This window comes from Elaeis guineensis, chromosome 1 (assembly GCF_000442705.2).
Source record: "Elaeis guineensis isolate ETL-2024a chromosome 1, EG11, whole genome shotgun sequence".
Lineage (NCBI taxonomy): Eukaryota > Viridiplantae > Streptophyta > Magnoliopsida > Arecales > Arecaceae > Elaeis > Elaeis guineensis.
The window spans coordinates 164961969-164985914 of record NC_025993.2 but is presented as its reverse complement, the minus strand read 5'-3'; the positions used below and the strand labels follow the sequence as shown (position 1 = coordinate 164985914).

The 23946-nt window shown below is 36.4% G+C and overlaps 1 protein-coding gene across 11 annotated transcripts; it reads left to right on the top strand.

Moving 5' to 3' along the window:
* Positions 1–4299: 4299 nt before the first annotated feature.
* LOC105060511 (calcineurin B-like protein 3) lies at positions 4300–23001 on the top strand. 11 transcript variants are annotated; one of them, XM_073247011.1, is made up of 15 exons: positions 4565–4826; positions 5697–5776; positions 5848–6002; positions 6238–6320; positions 6617–6673; positions 8753–8861; positions 12495–12547; positions 14317–14397; positions 15508–15620; positions 16293–16549; positions 19893–19952; positions 20133–20197; positions 20775–22266; positions 22381–22464; positions 22600–23001. In XM_073247011.1, the coding sequence occupies exons 3-10, from the start codon at positions 5879–5881 to the stop codon at positions 16348–16350; spliced, it is 678 nt and encodes a 225-aa protein (XP_073103112.1). In that variant the 5' UTR covers positions 4565–4826; positions 5697–5776; positions 5848–5878; the 3' UTR covers positions 16351–16549; positions 19893–19952; positions 20133–20197; positions 20775–22266; positions 22381–22464; positions 22600–23001. The 11 variants fall into 11 exon arrangements, with proteins under 11 accessions (XP_073103093.1, XP_073103117.1, XP_073103112.1 ...); XM_073247010.1 differs by having other exon boundaries at positions 22349–22464; XM_073247009.1 differs by having other exon boundaries at positions 22331–22464.
* The last annotated feature ends 945 nt before the right edge of the window (positions 23002–23946 follow it).

Sequence of the window (23946 nt, the reverse complement as noted above, 5' to 3'; positions counted from 1 at the left end):
CTGGGCCGGCCCGCTCCCGCGCGCGGGCCTGCGCGCGCCTGGGCCGCGCACCCGGCTAGGCCGCCCGCCCGCGTGGGTCGCGCATCCCGCGCGCCGCTGCCGCCCGCCGCCGGTCGCCGGTGGTCCTTCGCCGCCTCGAATCTCGTGCTGACTTCAAAAGCTCGTATCTCCTCCATTCGAGCTCCGTTTCAGGTGATCTTGATCTCGTTGGACTCCATTTTTTGCCGCGAACCTCGCTGTGGGCTCAATATGGGCTGAATCTCGAGACGTCAAATTCTAACAACTTCTAAAAAATTCTTATACTAGTTATCACGAGCCACAAAACCACAAAAGAAACTTGCAATACAGACACAGAGATACAAATATGGTAGTCATGCTTGCAAATTCACAAACACAGATGCTATTTGCACAACTCATCTACATATATGCTAATTATACAAAGCAGAAAAAAAAAACACTCGCATCACAAACCTAATGATGCAAGCAGCTTTTTCTGAGGTACTTTTGTTGAAGTCAAGTACCATCACAAACCTAATGACGTCAAGCAGCTTTTTCTGGGATATTTTGTTGAAGTCAAGCACCAAAGATATTAGACATGGCAAAATTCTTTACGTACCGTGAGTTACATAGGATCACGTGCGTCACTCATAATGATTGACTCCCACATTGAATCGGTAAAATAATTTTTTTTTTCGTGCATCGTATTTCTATAAATTATCGTGAATGATGTGTACAATTTTACATCACTCATAATGCACAAAAAAAAAATTATTAGATATAAACACCATTCAAATTTGTCGTGATCCAAAATTGGCTATAAAATTTTTATACCGAATCAAACCCCATCTACGTACTAACGTACATCCTAAATAGCCATAAGACGTCATGGTACTTGTCCAGGGACTCAGTTAATGTAACTGACTAGCATATAAACTTATGCAAAGCATCAGATGAAATTTTTTCTGAAAAAATATTTTATTTGCATATTCTATTATATTATATATATTTAAAAAATAATTAAAATAATAAAAAAAAATATTCTATGCGTAGTGTGCATTATACGCTTGCTATTCTTTTTTCTTAAATTTAAGGTTCTCCAACCTTGTTTCTCCTCTGGATCTTCTTCATTTTGTCGTGAAAAACGAGTATTATTTTTAATTATTATTTATTTAAAAAAATTATATTTTTATATATTATTATTAGAAAGTTAGAGAGATATTCAAACTCAACTAGCTTATATTAGACTCATTTAGATTTTTATCTGTGTGTTTTTATTTTTCTTTCTATTTATTTTTTTTTAAAAAATATATATCTATGTCGACCAATGTATTTGGTTAGTCACGGCTCATGCACAATTTTCATATAAAATTAGTCCAAACTTTAAAAACTTTCATTATTGATATTTAATGAATATAAAAATGAAACTGATAGTGTAAAATGATGTTCATCATGATATTAGCGCATTAATCTTTGTTACTATTATAAATATCATAATATGTTTATCAATAGCCCTACTAAATTTGATAAGCTTAAAATCTTTTATACTACAATGTCGATATTTTTCAATTCTAATTGGAGAGATTTTACCTAATTTTCTTCTTAGGAAGTTCTAATGATGCAGCATATGATTATAGCAAAAACATCTGTGATATTTGCTGCTTTGACATAAATTGAATAGTATTTTAGCTGGCATTACTTCCCTTCCTATTCTATATTCCCTTATATAGAATTAATAAATAAAGGACTGTAATGCATCAGGCGAAATCAATAGAAAAATATCCATAATAATTTTATAAAAACCTATCATGATAAGAAGAATTTATTTTTTTTGAAAATAGTTACTTATATAAGTGACAAAAATATAGTCTATACAGATAGTAAAAGGAGAGTCTGCCAAAATAAAATTCCTAGTTTAATATAGAGATACTAGCATAAAGCCTGCACAATGTATGTGATATCATGTATAAATATTTTAAAGATATACCATATATAAATACATTATAAATATATTTCTATATATCATTTAATATTTATTAAATACTATTTACCATTTTAAAGCATATATTTAAATATTGTTTACCATTTTCATATATATGTGGCAAATATATCATGTATTCCTAAGATATATAATATATAAATATGACATAAATATATTTTTAAATAATATTTAATATTTATTAAATACTACTAGCCCTTTCAAAGCATATACATAAATACTATTTGTTATTTTCATGTATATATGGCAAATATACCATGTGTACATATGGTGAATGGAGGCTCTGTGCCTTCAAATTTTAGCAGACCTTATATATATATATATATATATTTTAGAGTTTTACATCCCTAACAATTCTATTAGATCTTGGATTTTTTTCTTCCATATGTATCTTACAATGTGTATGCATACTGGGCATCCCAAATTTTTTTTCATATTTTAAGAGTCCTAATCAAAGTTGATATCTATCTTTTTCTAGAGTTTTAAATCCCCAAAAATTTCATTTAATTTTGGACATTTTTCCTCTCAGAATCCTAGAGTAAATAAGGGACAAGATCTCTTTTATATTTATCCCATTATAAATTAACCCTCACATCTATTGCATGCATATACCATATATAAACGTTCTAAAGATACATAATGTATAAATATAGCATAAATATATTTGTAAATACTATTTAATATTTATTAAATACTATCTGTCCTTCCGAATTATATACTTAAATATTCTTTGCCATACACGTGACAAATATATCAAGTATATACATGATGAATTTTTCAAAGATATATCATATATAAATATGATATAAATATATTTTTAAATACTATTTAATATTTATTAAATATTTTTTTATTTTTTTTATACGACGGTATATTCATGCTATTTTGGTATGAATACAACCAAAAATATTAAAAAATAAAACATCATGGAAATCATTTGGCATAGTGGACAGGTCAGTCCAAATCACATCTCCCGAGTGCTCTGCCACAAAAGAGACAACCCAATCTGTGGTGGTGTTGGCCTCCTTATAGATATGTCTGGCATATATGACAGCAACTCCCTTTAGCAGTATCGTAATGTCCCTCATAAGTAGGTGAGCAACATTCTTTATATCTTGCTTCTAAATCCATCTTATCACGATAATCGAGTTATCCTCAATGATAAGTTGTTCCATCATAAGCACTAACCTCGAATAGGCATTGCCAACCCATGCTGCCCGTAACTTTGCCCCTGAGACTGTAGTATCTACCGGACAACTCCCATATGCCGCCAATGATTTCGAGTTCGGGCCATGAATCACGAATCCAGCACCTCCTCTCGAGCCAGACATACTGCCATCAAAATTGATCTTGAGAAAAATCAGAGATGGGGGCTCCTAAGAGATGAATACTTGGTGGATCGCTCGACGAGCCCAGCGAGAGTCCTAGTAGTCCGTCATTCTCAAAACCAAATCAAGCAGCGACGAGTGAGTAAACTCCATTGCCAGGGCCATAGCCCTCTCCACCACTACAGTTGTTGAAGATCGTCTCGACTCAAACACCACACTATTTCTGAATAACCAAATGTAATATGCAAGATAGACCACATGGATCCCATCAAGTGTAGCTGAGTATGAAGTCGAGCTCTGTCGGAGAAACTCCACAAAGGACTGGCATAGGGTCGTAGTCAAAACAGTAGTTACAAGTTGATTTGTCCACTGCCAAATCTAGATAGCTCGCTAGCACTAGAACAGCACATGTTCCATAGTCTCCTCCATGTCACAATAAGGACAGGTGGAAGGGAAAGCAAGATCCCTGGCTCGCAAGACCGCTCTCCAAGAGAGACGTCCCCAGACCACTTTCTAAATAAACAAGCGAACTCTCAGATGAACAGCTATCCTCCAAATCCAAGCACCGTCAATACGTCGGATAGACTTCCTCCGAAACATCTCGTATATGTCTCTTGTTACAATCCTTGGTCTACACGTAGATCTCCACACATACATTTGGACTATGATGGAAGGAGACAGCGATCACGAGCACTCTATCCACCGAGCCAGCCCCAAAAATCTGAACCACTGCCTCAAGGTTCTAGCTCCCACCCCCAGGCTGAAACATGTCACAAATCCTCATGGATTCCCCCACCTCACCACTGAGGAAGATCGGCTACCTACTCAGAAGAAGGTCGGCCAATTAGGAGTCATGATAAAAGCTGACCATGCAGCTATCACCTAGTATCCATCTGATATGAGTTTGCACGATAAAGATATGGGAGTAGATCTTTTTCTACATAAAGAAACTGATCATGCTCATCTGAATATCAGCACTAAAAGTCTATGGGCCATATTTAGCTGCCATCAGCATTTTTCAAAGGCTTTCCGGACACACCAAGCCGCATATCTCACCAAAGATGTCTCTCGTCTCATCATCAAGGACTGAATGCCAAAAACTCCCTCGCCAACTAGCTGTCAGAGTATCTCCCAAGCTTGGAGATGCACGCCCCTGCCATCCTGGTGAGATCTCCAGAGAAACTAATGAAATTGTTGCTCCAGCTTAGATAGGACGTCGATAAGATAGTGTTGGACAATAAATAGATTGGTATGCAGCATAAAACCAATCCAATCAATATCATCCTGCCCACCGTAGAGAGAGCTCCGGTTTCGCTTTAAAACTTTAAAATTTGAAGTAATGATATCCTCCGCTGGCGCTTCACCTCAACTCCTACGTATCCCAGTCGTCGCGCAGCAATTAATGTTCCAAAATTAGTTCCCCAACCAATACGATTATTTATCACCTTGTTGATGGAGAATGTTGGCTTCCCCTTTCTCCCAAGGATCCTTCCTTCTAAAACGTAATCTCTCCCTCCCTCCCTCCCTCTTGGATTTTCTCGTGCCCTGATTTGTCCGATTGAACAGTGGTTCCTCTTTCCCAGTGGGGAGATTGGAGTCGAGTGTAGTAGTAGATTTATATTGGATTTGAATGCTTGCGGATTGTCCTTAAGTTTCTCGATCGATTTCGATCGAAAGATGAAATTTTGGGCGGCTGTCTTATGACATTCTTGATTTTTGTTTGTTGGGGAAATGTCGTCAGTTCACGACGTTTATTCTCTTAGTGTCATCTAGGGTTTGATTGAATATTGGCGTACAATCCCCATATTTTATTCGATCTCTAGAGCTTATAGATCGATGAACTTGTAAAGAATGAGGTTGTAAATAATTTTTAACAATCTTGTGGAGGAAATTGAGGAGGCTATCCAACGGGTAGATTTATGGATGGTCGATCGTGAGAATGTTTTTTTGAATGAATAATTTATGACAAAGGAGTCTTGACCTGGAAAGTGCACTGGGTACGTGTAGTTTATGTATAATATTAGTAGATGCAGTGTCTGAATTCTGAGAGGAAGATCCATTGTTTAAACTTAACTTGTCAGAAAAAATGAGTTCTGCTGTTATTCACTAGAATTATGATCACAACTTCCCTTTAGGTATATTGTACAGTTATCTGTGTCTAAATTTCTTTGCATCAATATACATTAGAGATGGTTGACATGACCAAGTTGATATTTCTCCAAAACTTAACAGTAATTAGTTTGATATTAAATTTTCCATGCATTCTGGATGGTGTATATGTTACATGTTATGCAATTTTATGGGGCATCTGGTTGTTGATTTTTTCAATTAGCTCAGCCAATTATTGACCTTTTTTTTTTTTTTTGTTTCAGTTAGAGTTCTGGGCTGCTCTTTAGTTTCTACGTTCCTTTGCATCTGGGCTTGGATCAGAAGAACACAAAATGATTCAAAGGTTGTCCCAACAAGGCTGTAGTTCAGAATTCCAATTTGTTTGGAAGTTTTGACTTATTTTTCCAAATGCAGGTATGGAGTTTGTTGATAAGCGAGGAATATCATGTTGCAGTGCCTAGAGGCGTTCAAGCATTTATTCGCTTTTCTTTTAAGGTGCTGTGATGTCGACTTGTACAAGCCGTCAAAAGGCCTTGAGGATCCTGAACGTTTAGCCAGGGAAACTGAGTGTATGTCAACATTACCTTCAAATTTGCTCATGGCATTTACTACAGGGGAGGATGTATGCTTGCTTATCCTGCAATTGTTTTTACTGAATGTGAATAATGCTTTTCCAGTGGAAAATTTGATCTTTGATCCTTCTTCAACTGTCTTTTCTGAATATCTTTTTTTTTTTTTTTTTTTACATACAATTTTTTGTCAAGCAATTCTAGATGAAATTAACTATGCTTACTTTGTTTACAGTTAGTGCAAGTGAAATAGAAGCATTGTATGAGCTCTTTAAAAAGATCAGTAGTGCTGTGATTGATGATGGGCTGATCAACAAGGTAAGACACTTCATTTGATACACAGATCAAAAAGTTCAAACTTCAAAGATTTAACACTTAATGTTATCTGGAGTTGAAGCTTACAATTCCTCCGCTAATGGCCTAAGTTATGTTATGTGATTATATAGTATTAAATTATTCGAAATATTTTTGCACATTGTTCTGCATGGTCTCCTAATCTTTGGCCATGCCAGTGATTGAAATTTGGGACCTTGTAAAGTTGAGGCCACATTGAGATATGTATATTTTTTGTTTGGTTTCTTAGTTGAATTGTTGTTTTACTTATCATCCTGCAGGAGGAATTCCAATTGGCTTTATTCAAGACTAACAAGGAGAGCTTATTTGCTGATCGGGTATCTCTCTTATGGAAATTAACGTTCTCTGAAACCATTATATGTGTTCATTCCTATAAAGAAGTGTACTAAAGTTTAGTTATTCTTTTATCTGTGAAAGTCTCAAGATGACTAATATGTTTTTGTCCAAACTTATAGACCATTGGGATAAAACTACGTTAGCATGGCTGTCTTTTTATCCTTTATATGGTACTGTCAAGCAAATATTTGGGCTCAGGCCTATTTCCTCTCTCTCTCCCCCTAAAAGAAGAAAAAAAAAGAAAGGAAAGATACTGTCAAGAGAATATTAAGCATATAGTTAATATTCATTGACCAGAACATTTAGAGATTTCTCTGTAAATTAAACTTCATCAATTACACATCTAAATTATAGGTTGCGGACTCTGGCATATGGCAATAGCATCATATGTCTCTCTGGCATCTGTTCATGCATGGTGTTCTCTTTGTAGTGTCATAAGGTAGCTTCCTTGTGCAGATGGCTTTGGTTAGTTTCTACAGGGTATCTATCATCTAGGGGATGTGGTGGCCATGAGTCTGCATAGCACTTTAGCAGAAGGCTAGAGATTGTACAAACAGTAAGGCTTACATGAAAATAAAGAAAAACAATTAAAATTCAGATATTGAAACTAAAAGATTAGAAATAGAACAGACAAAAGGATAAGAAAAGCAAATTAACAAAAAGACTTATATATTTACTTGCAGGACTAAGCTGTCTATAATATTACATGTTAACTAGCATAATGAGAAATTTTGACTATATATACAATGAATGTTAAAAATCAAATTTAATGCAGCAATCAGACAAAAGGATAAGAAAAGGATAAGAAAAGATTAGAAATAGAACAGACAAAAGGATAAGAAAAGCAAATTAACAAAAAGACTTATATATTTACTTGCAGGACTAAGCTGTCTATAATATTACATGTTAACTAGCATAATGAGAAATTTTGACTATATATACAATGAATGTTAAAAATCAAATTTAATGCAGCAATCAGGTCTACCAAATTAAACAAAAAAAAAAAGGAGTTAGGAATAAACAATTAACTCAGAACTAGAAAAATCTAAGCTGTAAGTTGAGATAGGGTGTTATATACACCAATATGAATGAGAGATAGAGATAGAGATAGAGATAGATAGATAGATAGATAGATAGATAGATAGATAGAGAGAGAGAGAGAGAGAGAGAGAGAGAGAGGTGATGTTATAATCCACATGCTTGTCCAACCTAATGCCCTTGGCTTGCCACAGAGCATGGACGTCAACCTGACCTGCCTATGCCTAGGTGGGGCAGCTTGGCTATTGCCAGGAGGTTTAGCCACTCATGGTGGCCACCTGCTTGTTGGACCCTAAGTAGGGTGTCTAGAGACCTGCTTAAGCACAGGCATCCAGATGTTTAATTGTTGGTTCTGCTTTGGAGATGATAAAGTTATTGCTTTTCATCCTTGTTACGTAATGGCTATGATTGCTCTAGAAAACGAACAAACATGCTGAATGAATTTTTTCCTTAACATTTCATATGTAGTAAATAGATGAAGAACTTTGATAATTAACTACAAAAGTGGGTTTACATGCATTGCTGGCACCTGGTCTTCTTTTACCCATTACACCTAGTCTTCTTTCTCCATTAACGGGACACCTGCATGCTCATTTTCTGAAGTTTTGGCAGGTTCATGAAGATGGAATTCATAAATTAATTTTACTTTAGGATTTTCTGTATTAAAAATTACAGAAGTTCAAGAAATATTGTGATTAGCCTACTAAGTTATGATGGTTATAACTAGCACACAACTTCTATTTAGCTTGTGTTCTTGACTACGTGCTTTTCCTCTAAACTCACTGAATTTGTATAGTTAGCCTCTTTTGTTAATGCTCAGATCAGAAAACTAGAAAAAAATCAGATGATTCGCCCTTCTGATGGGAGTGTGTTCCATAATGAGATTTTCCTCTAAACAAAACCTTTCTGTACTTTGAGCCTCCTTAATCAACTCGTAGAATCAGACAATTATAAAAAATCAAGTGATCTGCTGCTTGGATTGTAAATCTGCTCATAAAGGTCACATGCTTCAAACCTTGCAGGTATTTGACTTGTTTGACACAAAACACACTGGAATTCTAGGATTTGAAGAGTTTGCACATGCTCTCTCGGTCTTCCATCCAAATGCTTCAATGGATGATAAAATTGAATGTATGTTCTAGACTTTTCTATTTGATCATATGCCATTTTTATTTGGCAATAGGTTTATCTGTTTTATGGTTAAAGAAAAGGCAAATTCTTTATTTTTTTTAATGAAAAATGAGCATCTAAAATGTTTTGGATGATGTAAAACAATTAGAAAACCTTAATTGAAACCTGCAATTATTATTGTCTAATGGGATGTAAACAATACCTTGAGGCTTATAGGATAGGTTACTACAACTGACATACACGCTTCAAATTTACAGGCTTGCATGGTTTGCATGCCATTCTGTGCTTCCACATTATGTGATCATAACTTTCTGGGATGCATATCTTAAATAATTTTTGCACAATCTTTTTCAACTCAATTCAAGATCAGGTCTGGAATGTTTTGTTATATTACACTGAAGCATGTTGCACATCATATGGTAACACTCAACAGTGTCGGGCATATTTTGATACATTTGCTCTGATGTTGATATTGTCTGCAAAACACAATCTAAGATCCTCACTAACCAAACCTTTTCAGTTTTTCTTGATATCTCCTGGTTCAAACACAATCTTCATGCCCTTTACCTAGCTTTTAGAACTTATTGCCTTGATTTTTTTTTTTTTTGCATTCCTTTTGACTGAAGAAATTCGATGAAGTTTATTCTCTAACATCTTGCCATAGTATGATGTGCTGATTCATGCTTAGAAGGATAGTATGCTGTGACTGTTCCTGTATTTGTGATCCTTATGCTGCAGTGCTCTATTAAAAGCTTAAATTTTTGATCTTAGCTCTTTTATTTTTATAATATTAATTAGCGAGTCAACATATTGCTGCTGCATGCATGCTGCACTGGCATTTACCTGAACTTTATCAACAAATTGTTGCTGCACAAGCATGCATGAAATGTGATGGTCTGAAATGCTTGCTTGACAAACCATATCTTAGCTATAACCCAAGAACCTTATCCCTTCAATATGTGATTGGCTCAGAAAAATCCTTTTTTGGTTTCTGTTCTGTTCAGTTGGTTGCACCCTTTGCTAAGTTAAGGCGTTCTCTTGTCCATTTATTTTTTAATTGCTAAGACAATGAAATGAGGGTGAGTCTTGGCGCAACAGTAAGGTTGATCTATTTTTACCCAGGTGTCACGGTTTTGAAAAATGGAAATAGCCTCACTGCATGTGAGGTAAAGGTACACACATCTCACCCTCCCTAAAACCTGCAGTGGCAGGAGCCTCGTGCACTTGGCCGCCCTTGCTAAGAACATGAAATATTTTTCTCTTGGCATATTTCTTATAATGAACCTGTTTCTAAGGTTAGCATACATTGGTTGCTTCTGCACATTAGAGAATCAAGTATCATAGTCAATCTTAGTTTCTCCAGAAACTTTCTCCATTACCATAATCCTGTGGATATGTGATTGGCCTAATGGATTCTTCTTACATTCCGTCCTTATTTGCTGGATAGAGCATTTTTTTTTTCCTAATATAATTCCCGAGTCCTCTTAGCTTTCTGAATGCTGTTACATGATGTTATGTTACATAATTTCAAACGTACACTAACCATTATGTGTGGGGAAGAAGAAAATTGCGGTAGTTGTAAGTGTGAAGAAAGGAGTATATTGTGAAGGATTCAAGGTGAAGTTAGTTATATTCTAGTATCTTCTGACCAACTTTTGATACTTACATTCTTCATACTTGAAAGCTTTTTTCAAGATCCAACCAATGTCATGGAATGCTTCACCTTTCAATATGGTATGAAGTAAAAACTGGAAAGAAACTTTGCACCATGCTTCCAAGGATAATAAATGTAATTATCAGGAATAAAAAAACACAGAGCTGGTAAAGATCAAAGGCAACCTATCTAATAACAATCCGAACCTATACAATGATGACATCATTACAGTTCATCATAATGTGGGAAGTTTCACTTCTAAAGAAGCAATGTTTTTGACAACATGGAATCGACAAACATTTTTTATCAAATTCAAAGATTCGAGTAGCTTCGAAGATTGGATACTGATTCAAATCTGTGTGCATCTTGTTTTCACTGACAATCTTCTTGATGCCTGCAAAAAGTTGGTGTGGTTGGTTGGGAGGGGGAGACGGATTAGTGGGATACCAGTTCTTATTAAATGCCACTTTTGAAGTCATTAGAATAATTGAGTATTTGAGAAAACAGCAAAAAAGAGTGTAAGCTTCAATTCTATATAGCCAACGTTATACAATGAAATAATCACAAAGCAAAACAAAGATGCTGTCTAAGACTAACAGAAGCTGATTTTTATGTAATAAAGTGGCTAGGAAAAGCATCAGCAAACAACCTTGTGAGAATGAGAAAGGAAAGTCGAGCCCATTGGACCTCGACTTGATAGAAAGCTGATTCAGTACATAGCCTTTATGGGCTTTAGGATTATCTAAGGGCCTTGATTAATCATACAAGCAATTTCCTTGGAAGCTTACAGGTTTTCAGTTTTCTGGCAATCAGTGCCAGAGAAGCTATTATATTGCTTTATTGGTATGTTTAACTTGCATCCACAATAACTTCAATGATTATGTGGCGGTTGAGTGAAACTCATGAATCCCACTTGTGGGGCATCAAGAACCACAGAATCTTAGTTTATTGCTCGATATTGCCTATCTAGTAGGAGGTTTAAAATATGCTGATATGCTTACCTGCTAATGATTTTAAAGGAAGTTTTATTAGAAAAGCAAATATAATGATTTATTCTTCAAGTATATCCATTGGTTTATGCACTTAGGTGGTAACATAATTTGGAATCTGTTCCATCTCATTGGTGCTTTCTTCACCACAGATATTGTGAAAAGGCATCTAAAACAAACCTTGGACAATTTATTTGTAAAAATGCATGTCTACTCAAATACAAAGCACATCTAAAAAAATCTGGTCAAATTTTTTGTTCATGCTGACTTCTTAGTTATAAGATCAGCTAAACCCTATTTGGCCACTCTAGAAGCAACTGTTCATAGCCATTATGGGAAAATCCTTTGTGAAGGAGATACATTAGTTACATTTATATGTGAAAAATTGAGATGTGGTGACATAACACTAGGTCTTCAAAAAGTCGAACAAATCTTAGAAGTGCATTCGATTGATTCAATCTCGATGAACCTAGAAAGGATGCTTGAAGGTTGGAATGAAGATATGCAAACAATTCTTGGAATCCCCAGGGGTTCTTGATTGGAGCTGAGCTAACCATTTGGTTGTGTGCATGCACATGCTTGTGCATACATGTGTTGTTGTGTAAGTGCATGCTGCATAATGCAGCAGCAAAAGAACATCTTTAATTATAAGCATCTCCTTAGAAATCATCCCTTGATTCACAGCTTGATAAGACACATATCCCCTTGCGCCCCAGGAAATCTGCTAATTTTTTGAAGAAATGTTCTTGTGTTGAATTTATCCAATTGTTTTTAGGTTTATCTTGAAAGATGAAGTTATGAATTGACAGAGAATGGCAAGTGGACATATATAGGCTATTCTGTTAAATACCTCATGTTCATCCTCTAAGACTAACATGCTTTGTGTTATCTCCAGTATGAAATTCTTGTCCTTTAAATTTTGTCTTGATTCTTATTGTTGTTGATTTAAACATCCTGTATCATAAACTCACAGATGTTATCAACTTGCAGTTTCTTTCAAGCTGTATGATCTCAAGCAGCAAGGTTTTATTGAAAGGCAAGAGGTATTTACAGTTTCTGATCAATCAAAAAGCTTTTAGTAAAGTATGGCTACATTGGCAAAGATTGCCTTGCTCCATTGGTATCTCTATAATAATTCGGTGCTATTTGTGGAGTGACATGCATGGTTTATGACTTGGTAAATGGGCCTATGCTAAAGGTTAGCCTGATATTCTAAGGATATTCTTCTGGAAATTGAACATAATTCCAGACTTGAGATAAGTGTTTTTACAGGATGTCCTACTGACCCTTCGATTGCTGCTTTATTTTATTGGTTTGTGTTTGTGTGCATGCATTTGCATGGATGCATGTGGGTGCAGATGTGTGCTCATGTTATAGTTTGTATGCAATATATGGTTTTTGCAGTCTATTAGGCAGTGTTTGGATGCTATTTAAGTGGTGGTTAGTGGATACTTGTCCACTTAACCAGCCAAACACAGCAAAAGAAAATAAGGTGTTAAAAAGTAGCCAGTCAATGCACCAAAAGGGTGTTTAACTGGGCTAAAGTTATTTCAACACCCTCCCTCGCCCCAACCCAAAGACAATGTGAAATAAGTGTAACCCACAGATTCTCTCTTCTTCCTCCTAAGCTTTCACTTTCTTCCACAACTTGACACATCTCCCTCAAACTTCAACCAAACAGAGGATATTATTAACTCAGAGATAAGTGACTAAGGAATGGTTATGTGGAGTTAAAAATATCTCCCTCCTGGTTTGCTATCTATCATACAACCACTGCCTTTAGTGTCACTCCTTGAAAGGAATTTGTTTGTTACATTCCTTTTGGCATTTGCTATCTGGATGAAAATTTGTGTGAGCAATATACACATGCACGACGGTCTTTTGTCTCATCATTTATGAGTATTATGAAAATGAATTCTTAGTATTATGCTTTTAAATAATTATTGTTTCTTGCTATATGCTGTTAAATTTGCCAAAAAAAATTATGAAAGCAACCTTTTGCCTTTTTTATTGTCAAGGAAATTATACTTAAGTTCTTGTTGCCTATTTTTACAAAATTTGATCTGAAATCAGGTATACAAAAAATGGCAAGGTCGGGTACTTGACCTGACTTGAGCAGGAAAAAAATCCAACATGGAATTGGATCTTACCCAATTAAGATTCGAAGCAAGCCCGGTGCTACAAACTTGCGGTCTCGACCAAAGTCTGATCTGACATTATCATGCCTCCCAAAAGTTAGCAAGCATGTATATGAGAGAGAGAGAAAGACTCATTAATAGGCTGTAACTAAATTGAATAGGGAAAGATGTTCATAATTTCATATGTCGACTTATTTTTATACCATTTGAGAGATTGCTGAAGCCACCTTCATCGGTCATTCATAATGCCATGAGAAGGAAGAGTCCTCGCCTTAGACTAGATGACCTAATGCGTAAAAGCAGGTTCAGTTTGATGCTTTGGACCCAACCTCACCAAATGGGTTATAACTTTTGAGCCGAGTGCCAACCCAATCCATTAATCAAGTCTGGCCTCTTTGGCTTGATGAGCTGACTGACCCATTTGCACCTGGGAGATGATAGCTAATTATAACTGGCAATAGACTTTGTAAACAATAATGTGCTTATTACCTTTGAATCAGAGCGCATGTGAATATTTTCTATTCTATTCATGCTTTCAGAATCATTATGTTACTATCAAAATAAATTTGGTAATATTTTATCATCATATTAGATATTTTACAATGTCTGTTGTGGCAGTCAGTCAGATATCTTCCATCTGCTTCTCGAAAAACTTACTCTTTCTACTCTTCCAGGTAAAGCAGATGGTAGTGGCTACACTTGCTGAGTCTGGCATGAATATATCAGATGATGTCATAGAAAGTATCATTGATAAGGTGCTGATTTAACCTATAATAGTATTGAATGATGCTTTTTAGATGAGCTATTAATTTGTTTCTTTAGTTTCATATGTGTGCCTTCTGGATCTTTTTCATGATTTTTTGTTTATATGGTACATTGCAGTCAATCCATCAAACACCGATTTTCTTTTTTTTTTTAAAAAAAAAGACATTCAGCTTTAATTACCCAATCTCTTCTATATGCTTTTTCTCGGTTCATTCAATAGTGAAAGATGATTAAAATGAGTCAAGCTAAGCCTATTTTATGCTGAATGAGCTGCATTATTCTCTTGCTTTCGTGGTTTTTTAAAGTATTGTTGCTGTGGAAGCCGGTTGTCTAGAACTCACAAAAATGGATGAGCTCATGTTGGCTCAATATTGTTACTTGGGTTAGATGATAACTTTCAAGCTTTTAGGGGATGTGACTTTCATTGTACATGAATGTCCTTGAGGAGACTCTAGCTACTACATGATCTTCAATGTTCTACTCCTTGATGACCAAATGCTTTTGGATTGTCTGGTTGGACTGTGATCTGAAGCATGCCATTATCCAAGCCTCTTTCCTTTTAGGCATTTGGAATATCTGATCTTGTTCTCATGAACTTTAATGCATGTTACTATCCCTTGATATGTGGGACTAGGCTGGGAAAGCTTGTTAACATGTGAACAATTTTTATCCGCTCTAGCTTCACATTAGTGAAAATTTCTGGGCAAGGTTAAGCTTTTCTGGCGTTCATTTTACAAGGTGATACTTCAAATTTGGAAGAGTTGAGCTATTGCTGAAGGATCTCGAGGTGAAGGTGTGTGTAAGTGGGCTGAGGTGTCCTCTGTATAGGCCATATCTATCGAGTCAAAAAACATGTAAGCCAGCAAAAATATGGTACTTCTGCTGCCCGTGTAGTAACTGAACAGTCTCTTAATGCCCCATGATGCTAGATTATGTTACACTTGTTGTGTTCTCTATAGCCTTTGATAGTCTATATATGTTACCGCTGGATGCCTGGATGGCTACAACTTAACAAGTGCATACAGTGGTTTCCTGATGGATATTGTCTAAAGATTACCATCTATCTATTTTTATGCAATCGTTGTTTCCATCTGTCACAGACATTTGAGGAAGCTGATACCAAGCATGATGGGAAGATTGACAAGGAAGAGTGGCGCAGTCTTGTCTTGCGGCATTCCTCTCTGTTGAAGAATATGACCCTCCAATACCTCAAGTAAGATCCCTTTTTTAATAGTTTCAGAGAATGCATTGTTTGATTTCCTAATCTCCCTTTTTGTTTTTGCTATTCAGTACATGTTTTATTGTTTATTTGTCATGATGTCTTTTTGGGTCTTTTTTACATGTATAAATATGAAGATTGGCTTTCCTATGATATGCCAATCTTTTAGCTTAGAAACATCTATAGCAAAAGAATTAATACTATCACACATCTCTACTGTGATATAATGGGAACGCCTTGGAGCCCAGCCAGTGTATGCAGGACTCCGGGGGCCCTTTTCCTCACTTTGTGCTCTTTGAACACTTTGAAAAGGAAAAGGAAGGGGTTTACTTCCCCAACCTGCCCACTGAGGGTAGGTGCGATTCAGGGTCATTGTGTGCCATCCTCCACTGACTTTACTAGCATGACAGCTTAGCATCCACATGCTTTTTGCTCTTTGCATCGTGCAATGCAATGAAAGCCTGCCATGGGATGGTTCAAACTTTATGTTCTTTATTGACAGGAATTAGATGCTACCTTAGACAACGATCATTTCAGCTTCTAGAGGAAATTTGTTAGCTACTCATGCAACATTTAGACTTTATCATTACATGCATATAATCTTGATTGAGTATCCATTCATATGGCTTTTTCTATCATGCTGAGTGTCATGCACCTCATGAACAGGGACATCACAACTACATTCCCAAGCTTCGTGTTTCACTCTCAAGTCAACGATACATGAGCTCTTGATTTGGCCCAGCTCTTATTTGGAGTTCATTACAATGGTTTGCATAGAATTACTGGATTTTAATACCGTGTTCGTTGCAAATTACTCAGGAGAATGTTATATGATGGTGTTGTTGGTTTCGAAGATCAATGCTGGCATCCAGTTTCTTTGTTCAACCACAATGCGCTGATATTAGGAAGTTGCTGAAACATTGGTATTGACAAGGCCTTTATACACATAACTGAAACAGTGGTATTCACATGGCTTAATTACATAAACAAAAGTTACTATGTCATCCCGTCGCCCTGCCATTACTAAAATTACTGAATATATTGCTTTCTATCTCAATAGACCATGCGAAGTTGGATGCTTCTTGTACGGAGCAATTACATCTGGCATTACAACAGCTTTTATTTATTGTATTCTTAGTGCGCAAGCCATGGACCGCTGAGCAATGGTGTCATTGGGTATTGATTATGACCAAATGCCTTGTAGCCATGCTTGCCGATACTGCCACGACGTGTATCTAGGCCGTCATCAGAAGCCCATTATAATATAAAGTTTCTCGTTCATTGGATTTGTTTAGAATTAGTACGTTTTAGTGTCCACTCAATATAAGGTTTGATGTAAAAAACGACTTATGTGCCGTCCTGCATTCAGGCCCTGCAGCAATGTGAATTACGCTTAACGGGGCAAAACGGGATGCTGGTATCTTCCTCAACTACGAGCTTCAATGATACCAAATTTATCTGGAAACCTGAGGAGTTAAATTTATCCAAAACATGAGGAAACAACTATAGTGCCTAAGATGTGATGTACTCAGGTGATGGAATAAAAAAAAAAGTATAGACCTCGAAACAGTGTAAAAATCATGTTTGGACAAATCATGAACGGAAAATTGTGGGCTGCTTGGTGGCAAAACAAGATGCCCACGTACACCCGAAATGGAGTCTTTTAATACGCTTTATCTTTCCGCATCTCTTTTTGTAGCCTTGACTTTGGCTCCTTGCCTCGTCCTCCGACCCTCTTCCCTCTCTCCCCGCCGCTGGAATGGAGACTTCGACCCTGCGAACCATGACTCCGATCAGTCGTCGCAACTCTCCGTCTCCAACGTAATCACCTACAATTCCCTGTTCTTCTTCTTTCTGCTCCCTTGCTCACCTTTTCTTTTGGGCTTCTCTCTGTAGTAGTATTAATCTGTAGCATCTTTATAATTTGCAACGATATATATATATATATATATATATATATATATATATATATATATATATATGTAGTTTCAGTCCATATGATGAAATAATTGGAAGGGTTTCATCTTATGCTTCTTTAACGGGAGTTTCCCTCACGAAGACTGCGGTTTCGAAACTTTTTAGTCCATTCTGTTTTTATTTTTCTTTTCTAAAACAACCATAAAGATAATGCCTTCTTCCAGTTCATGAATAGTGCTCTGAAAAATCCTTATATATATATATATATATATATATATATATATATATATATATATATATATATATATATATATATATATATATATATATGTATAATTTCGTAGTCAATTAAGACTACGAAGTTCCATTATACATACCCTTGCCGCATGTCGATGCATTCCAAGAATTACTAAGTTGAAATTTGGAAGCAAATTCACCTGGAATGAATTTGCCTTCCTCACATGCTTGTGCCAGCCGATGTAGCTGGCTAGATAGTTGCTGGCCAAACTAGTACATATGCATGAAGAACTAGCGAAGTTTTGGGATGGCTAGGTTGAACCTGGAGTATCCTGTTACATTACTTCGAGGCTGGTGTTTTTCTTGTGACTAGCGTGATGGCAGAGAAGTGGTGGTAACACCCTTAGGTCATGTCCTTCCATTTGGAAAGGACAAACATTTCAGGGCTTTTGAAAGAAACTGAGGAACTGAGTGTCATCTTTGGAATAGTATAGAGGATTGGTTAATTATGCCACAAGCATTAGCAAGGAGCTCGGTCCTGGCAAGCTTGGGCTGGAAACATGCATTCCATGCTGGTCTAATTTCGGTCTGTTGGCATTGTTTTACTTGTCAGTTCCTCTATGTTGCTAGCTTGCATTTGCTTTTGATGCTAGTAGAATCTAAAGGAAGATCCAGCATGAATCTTTAAATTAAAATCAATTGATCGCAGTTGTGATATTTTTTGACTGTGTCGAAACTGAAGGGAAACCTTGTTGTCGTGACGTCCACAATTGGATCAAAGTGATTTGACCATGACACAGAATTTAGAGGCTGCAATGAAACAAGTTTTCCTTTTGCTAGCTCACTATTGTCTTAAGGATCATAGGTTGCAATATCACATCATTTGAAATGGAAGGCAATACAGTTGCAGTTTGAGCTGGTATGCCGAACTGACAAAAGCTTTTGCGCTCAACAGATTTGGGACTATGTTACCAAAAAAACAGATTTGGAACAAAGAGGATCCCAAGAAAGATCTTGGTGAAAGACTTGTGTAAATGTTTTGCCCCTCATGATTTCTGCAAGATATCAAGGAGGAGGTTCTTTTCGGAATTTGTGGCTCTTGATGCTGCAGTATTGTATGCTAATCCTATTCTTTCAGCACGACTGCAAGAGGCAAAAGATCCTAGCTGATTCGATAAGGGATGGGTGTTTTGAGAGTTCATATTTTTGGATACAGATTTCATATTAGCTTTTAGCTTTAGACACTCTATTAACCGAGTAAAGTCAAATGCTTGTGAAATGTTAAGGTTTCTTAGAAGTATGTTTATTTTAATTTTGAAGTATGCAGATATCAAAAGCTAAACAGTGGTGTAGAACTTCAAGGTAGTAATTCCTTATAAATTAATCAAGCATTTTGATCCTTCTCCCATGAGCATCAAAGGTTGATGCACTGACCTTCAGTATATTTGTAATAGAGTCTTTGTGAATGATTTACCGCTTGCATCTGAAGATATTGTTGAAGGGGTATGCCTGGAAGCACATGAAGGTGATTTGGTTGAAATTAACTATGTGCAGAGGTAAAAAATAATGGTTCTATGAGGCAGATTTTATTAGATCTATCTGCGTCAACAATCTCATGGTAGTGTTATTATGGTACAGGCATAGATCCCAAAATTGAAGTAGATGCTTCTGTGTTTATGGCATTTGCTATTTGTTATATTGAACAAATGATACAAATGAAGAGCTGGTTGGTGGGAGTTCAGTGAGGAGAAGAGGGTGGCACAAGGGAGCAGGAGATCAGGGAGGCTAGTCGATCCCTTAGACCCAAGATTTCAAAAATCACCCTTTTGGATGTATTTTTTTAGTGCAGTCCCCACCCACCCAGCTACTCCACCCAGTCACCCACCACCTCCATTCCACCCCCCCTGCCACCAAAAAAACAAAAGGAAAAAAACACATGCATCTGCGCACACACAAAAAACACCCTGAGAATATGATTTTTGATTCTGGGATATGAACATTGGAGGAGGAAAGAATCCTAATAGAATTATAATCATATTTCACTGCTTATAATATCAGTTTGCAAGTCAGCAACATTTATTTGATCCTATGCTCTATTGAATTCAAATATAGCATGGTGGACCATTTGATGGTGAAAGCAGGCTTGTGGTACTTCCTCTGGATGAAAAAGAGGTGAGTGGCTTTCATCAAAAAAAAAAAAAAAAAAGAGGTTAGTGGCTTTTTCTTGCTTTTGCACTGGTTGTTTTTCAGTGGAGCAAACAGTGTATTTCTTGTAACTTGTTTCTTGCTACATGCTTTTCAATCTAGATTTTTCTGCTTCTCTAAAATATTGATTTTGTTCACCTTCATAAGGCATTCAAAGATGCTTCAGTGGCATGAAGGTTGGAGGTAGATTCTTGAGCCGGAAGATTTTATTGGTTAGATTTGCCCCTTCTTGTGTTGTCTTCTTAAAAAATTCTTAGTAAATTTGTGGGAGTGGTAATCAGGGTTAAGCAGAACCTAGTCCGTGTCTTGAAAAATTGCCATTGTTTCGATATGTAGCACTATATACACAGCATGTTGGGAGGGAGTAATGACATGGCACTTCTGATGCTGATGAAATATAACCTTGGAAACAATAGATTTGCTGATTCATGAAATATGATCTGGTCGGTCCTCTGGTGGAATCCCCTAAACCTGGAAAGATAATTTCATATTCAGGACTTCTTAGCAAAAGATTAAATCCTGGATTTATTTAGGAAAACTTCTGGTCTAATATCATGATTATTTCATATTTCATGTATGAAAAAAGGGAAAAGTAAAAGTATATATGATTTAATTTAGAACTCAAAAGTTACCACTTTTCTCATGTTCAGTTTATGGACCTGCTATTAGAATTTTTTCTCTTACTTGAATTAGAGCTTCTACTACTCAGATCCTTATCAGCCTTGTGTAGTAGTTCCATGTGATTTCTCCTTTGTGCTTTGTGCTTATTGGATGCAGCTTATTTTGCAGGCAAGAGGAGAGATTTGATACCGCCTGATGTTGGGTATGTTAATGAGCAATGTTTTATATCTTGGTTGGATAGGGGTGTCCTGGTTGTCTCATCTCATTTTTGTGAGAAAATGAAATCGGGATAGAGTGGGATTTTGAAACCTTTTCATGTGGGGAAAGAAGAAGAAAGAGGAGATAAAGGAAGGAAAGAAGAAGAAAAGGAAAAATGAAAGGAAGGAAAGAGGAAGAAAAAGAAAAGAAGGAAGGGAAAAGAAAAGAAGGGAAGGAAAGAAGAAAGAAAGGAAAGAAAGAAGAAAAAGGAAAGAAAGAAAGGAGGAGGAAAGGAAGAAGAAAAAGGAAGGAAAAAAAGGAAGAAGGGAAAGAATGAAGAAGAAAAGGAAAAAAGAAGGGAAGGAAAAAGAAAAAAGAAAGAAAGGAAATAAAAAGTAAAAAGAAATAAGTAAAGAGAGGAAAAAAATAAAGAAAAGAAGAAGGGGAGAGAGATTGAGCTTACCCATCACACACTTTACTAGATGGTCGTTGGGACATGATTGATCAGGAGTATATCCTATTCTATAAAGAAACTAAGATACCCCATTCTATGGAATTTAAAACCTTGTTCATGAGAACTTGGAAACAAACTTTGATTTGATGAGTTATATCTTTTAAACCAATTCCCGATGATGTCAGCCTTTTATTCTCTCTTTATTTTTCTTTTGTCATAGCCATTAGTGTAGCTTCCAATTGTGATGTTGTAAGAACCAAGTACTTTTATAGCCACCATTTTCCTTAGGTTAGATACGAAATCATCTTAAATTACATAGCTAAAAGAAACAATATGATAATTCTCGATCACAAGGTTTCAAATTCTATGGGATAGGAGTATCCCATTTTCTACGTCGATTGAGATGCCTTGCTGTCCGTCCTATCTCGATGGCCATCTTGATTCGAGCGTTAGATATTCTTCATATCTCTTTCTTTCACTTCTTTTCTTTATATCTTTATTTCTTTATTTGTTTCTTTGCTTTGTTTCTTTCCCTTTCTTTCTTTTCTTCTTTTTTCTTTTATTTTGCTTATCTTTTTCTTCTTCTTTCTTTCACTTCTTCCTTCTTTCCTTCTTTTCTTTTTTCATCTCCTTTTCTTATTTTATTTTTTCTTTGCTTTTTCTTCTTTTATCTATCCTTTCTTCCTCATTTCCTTCCATTCTTTTTCTTCTCCTTTCTTTCCATTCTTTATTTTTCTTCTCCTTCCTATCTTTTTTTCCTCTCTTCTTCTTTCCTTCCTTTCTTTATTTCCTCTTTCTTTTTCTATTTCCATGTGGATGGGCTTCGGAGTCCTGTCCTTATCTTGGTCTCCTTTTCTTATAGGAATAGGATATGATGGCTTGGACATTCCCTATCACACTGAGATTTAAAACATTGCTCCATCATACTTGCCATCAAATCCAGACTTGCTGTTATTGACTGTTTGAAGTTCAGCTCTCCAAGCATGTGCAAAGCTCTCCGACTGACAGGTATTTTCAAGAAAATTGTGTGTGTGTGTGTGTGTATTTTAATCTAAAGAGCTGTGCATGATAGGGACCCACATGTGTTAAGGTGCTTTGGCCTACCTGTGTTGTGCATGGCAGAAAGCCCCTTTCATTTGTATATGGATCCCAAAACAACAGCAAATGGTACTGGTATTGTTGGACTCTATGGGATTCACATTACATGTAAGAAAAGAGGTTTTGGCTTTCACCAAGTTTTTATATGAAAAAAAAACCTTTTGAATAATTCTTGTAAGAAATTTAACTGTGAGTAGAGTAGATCATTTAAGCTGTAGGCCTATGGTGTCACATCTCTCACAGGCGAGGATGTACTACGTCCAGATCCCTGTGCACGGCCTTCCAGAAATTCCAAACATGGGCATCATGCTGCAGAGTAGCCTGGGAGTTGGTTCGTGCATGCACAACTCCGTAACTAGTTTGGCTCAGAGGTGCATGTGAATGGTGCAGCCTGACATGGTTAGTATGAAGTATTGTAAATAGGTGGTGGTTTCTTGTTGCAGGATATCTGTAAGCTGAATGGGGACCAAAAAGAACTCACTGGATAAGTTCAAGGGTCCCCTAAATTTTTTATCTTTCTATCAAAAATTAGTAGCAATTTCTAATGGAGAAAGAAGAATCAGATATTTATTTACAACAAACGATTAGAACTTAACAGAAGAGGGATGTATGACTCTCCATCGAAATATTCTCCTTTCCTTTTTCTTTTTTTATTTCTAAGATGGATCCTTTACTTGAGATTGGCAATTTGTCTACAGGAACCTGAGTACCCATCGAAGTTTTTTTAACATGACAACTTAATAACGACTCCAAAAAATAAATCTTTTTTTTTTTCCTCTTTTGCAATGTGCATTAATGTAATACATCAAAAGATAAGTCATATGGCATGCTATGCTCAGCAGTTTAATGAAAAAAGACAGCTAGCAACAAAAATAGGTATGACAGATGTAACAAACCTGTGGATACAACACTACGGCCATCTGACAATGGCCCAGCCTTGGGTAGATATTAGAGTGGAAACCATGAGAACAGCAGTAACCACAGTATCTTCTTCTCATGTCCATTCAGGGACTAAAACTCGATGGTAATTCTTTGATTTCTTGCCTGTGGACCATGGCTGTACTTCATCCAGCTCGCAAAGGTCATCCAGTTCTTCTGCCTTCGATATCACATCCTTTGCATTCATCACCCAATTTAACCAGATTTAAGTTCTGCCTATTGCCACACACTACTAACAGGGTTCTAAATTGGGAATACACTGCTAACCAAAGGAGGTTGAATCTGTACCGGCTAGCATGTCAATAGCCAGCCGATATGGTACGGTATGATGATAAAAATAAAAAAAATCTCATCCAACTAATACAAAAAAACAAAAGATAGGATCGAATTGGACCATTCCTGCCTGGATTCGAGTCGGTTTGGCAAATCATACTACTAATGGTAATATTACTTTTTTAAAAAGCCTACACTAGAAGGACGTTCTAGAAGAAATTGACACCATAGATCCCAGGCAAACTTAAAGGAAGGGAAACCGATCTCATGAAACCACAGGGTATAAACCATCCGGAACGTGTAAACAATTCACTCTTCGGTAATCAAGAGGAAAACACGAGAGGCAAAAACAGAATCGCACGAGTCATGATTCTCCAT

Bases quoted from the DNA above. Each gene is read 5' to 3' on its own strand.
- LOC105060511 (XM_073246992.1), top strand. From the start codon at position 5,879: ATGTTGCAGTGCCTAGAGGCGTTCAAGCATTTATTCGCTTTTCTTTTA. The intron at 6,003-6,237 runs GTATGTCAACAT...CTTTGTTTACAG, and splicing joins TTTAGCCAGGGAAACTGAGT to TTAGTGCAAGTGAAATAGAA. The intron at 6,674-8,752 runs GTATCTCTCTTA...CAAACCTTGCAG, and splicing joins AGAGCTTATTTGCTGATCGG to GTATTTGACTTGTTTGACAC.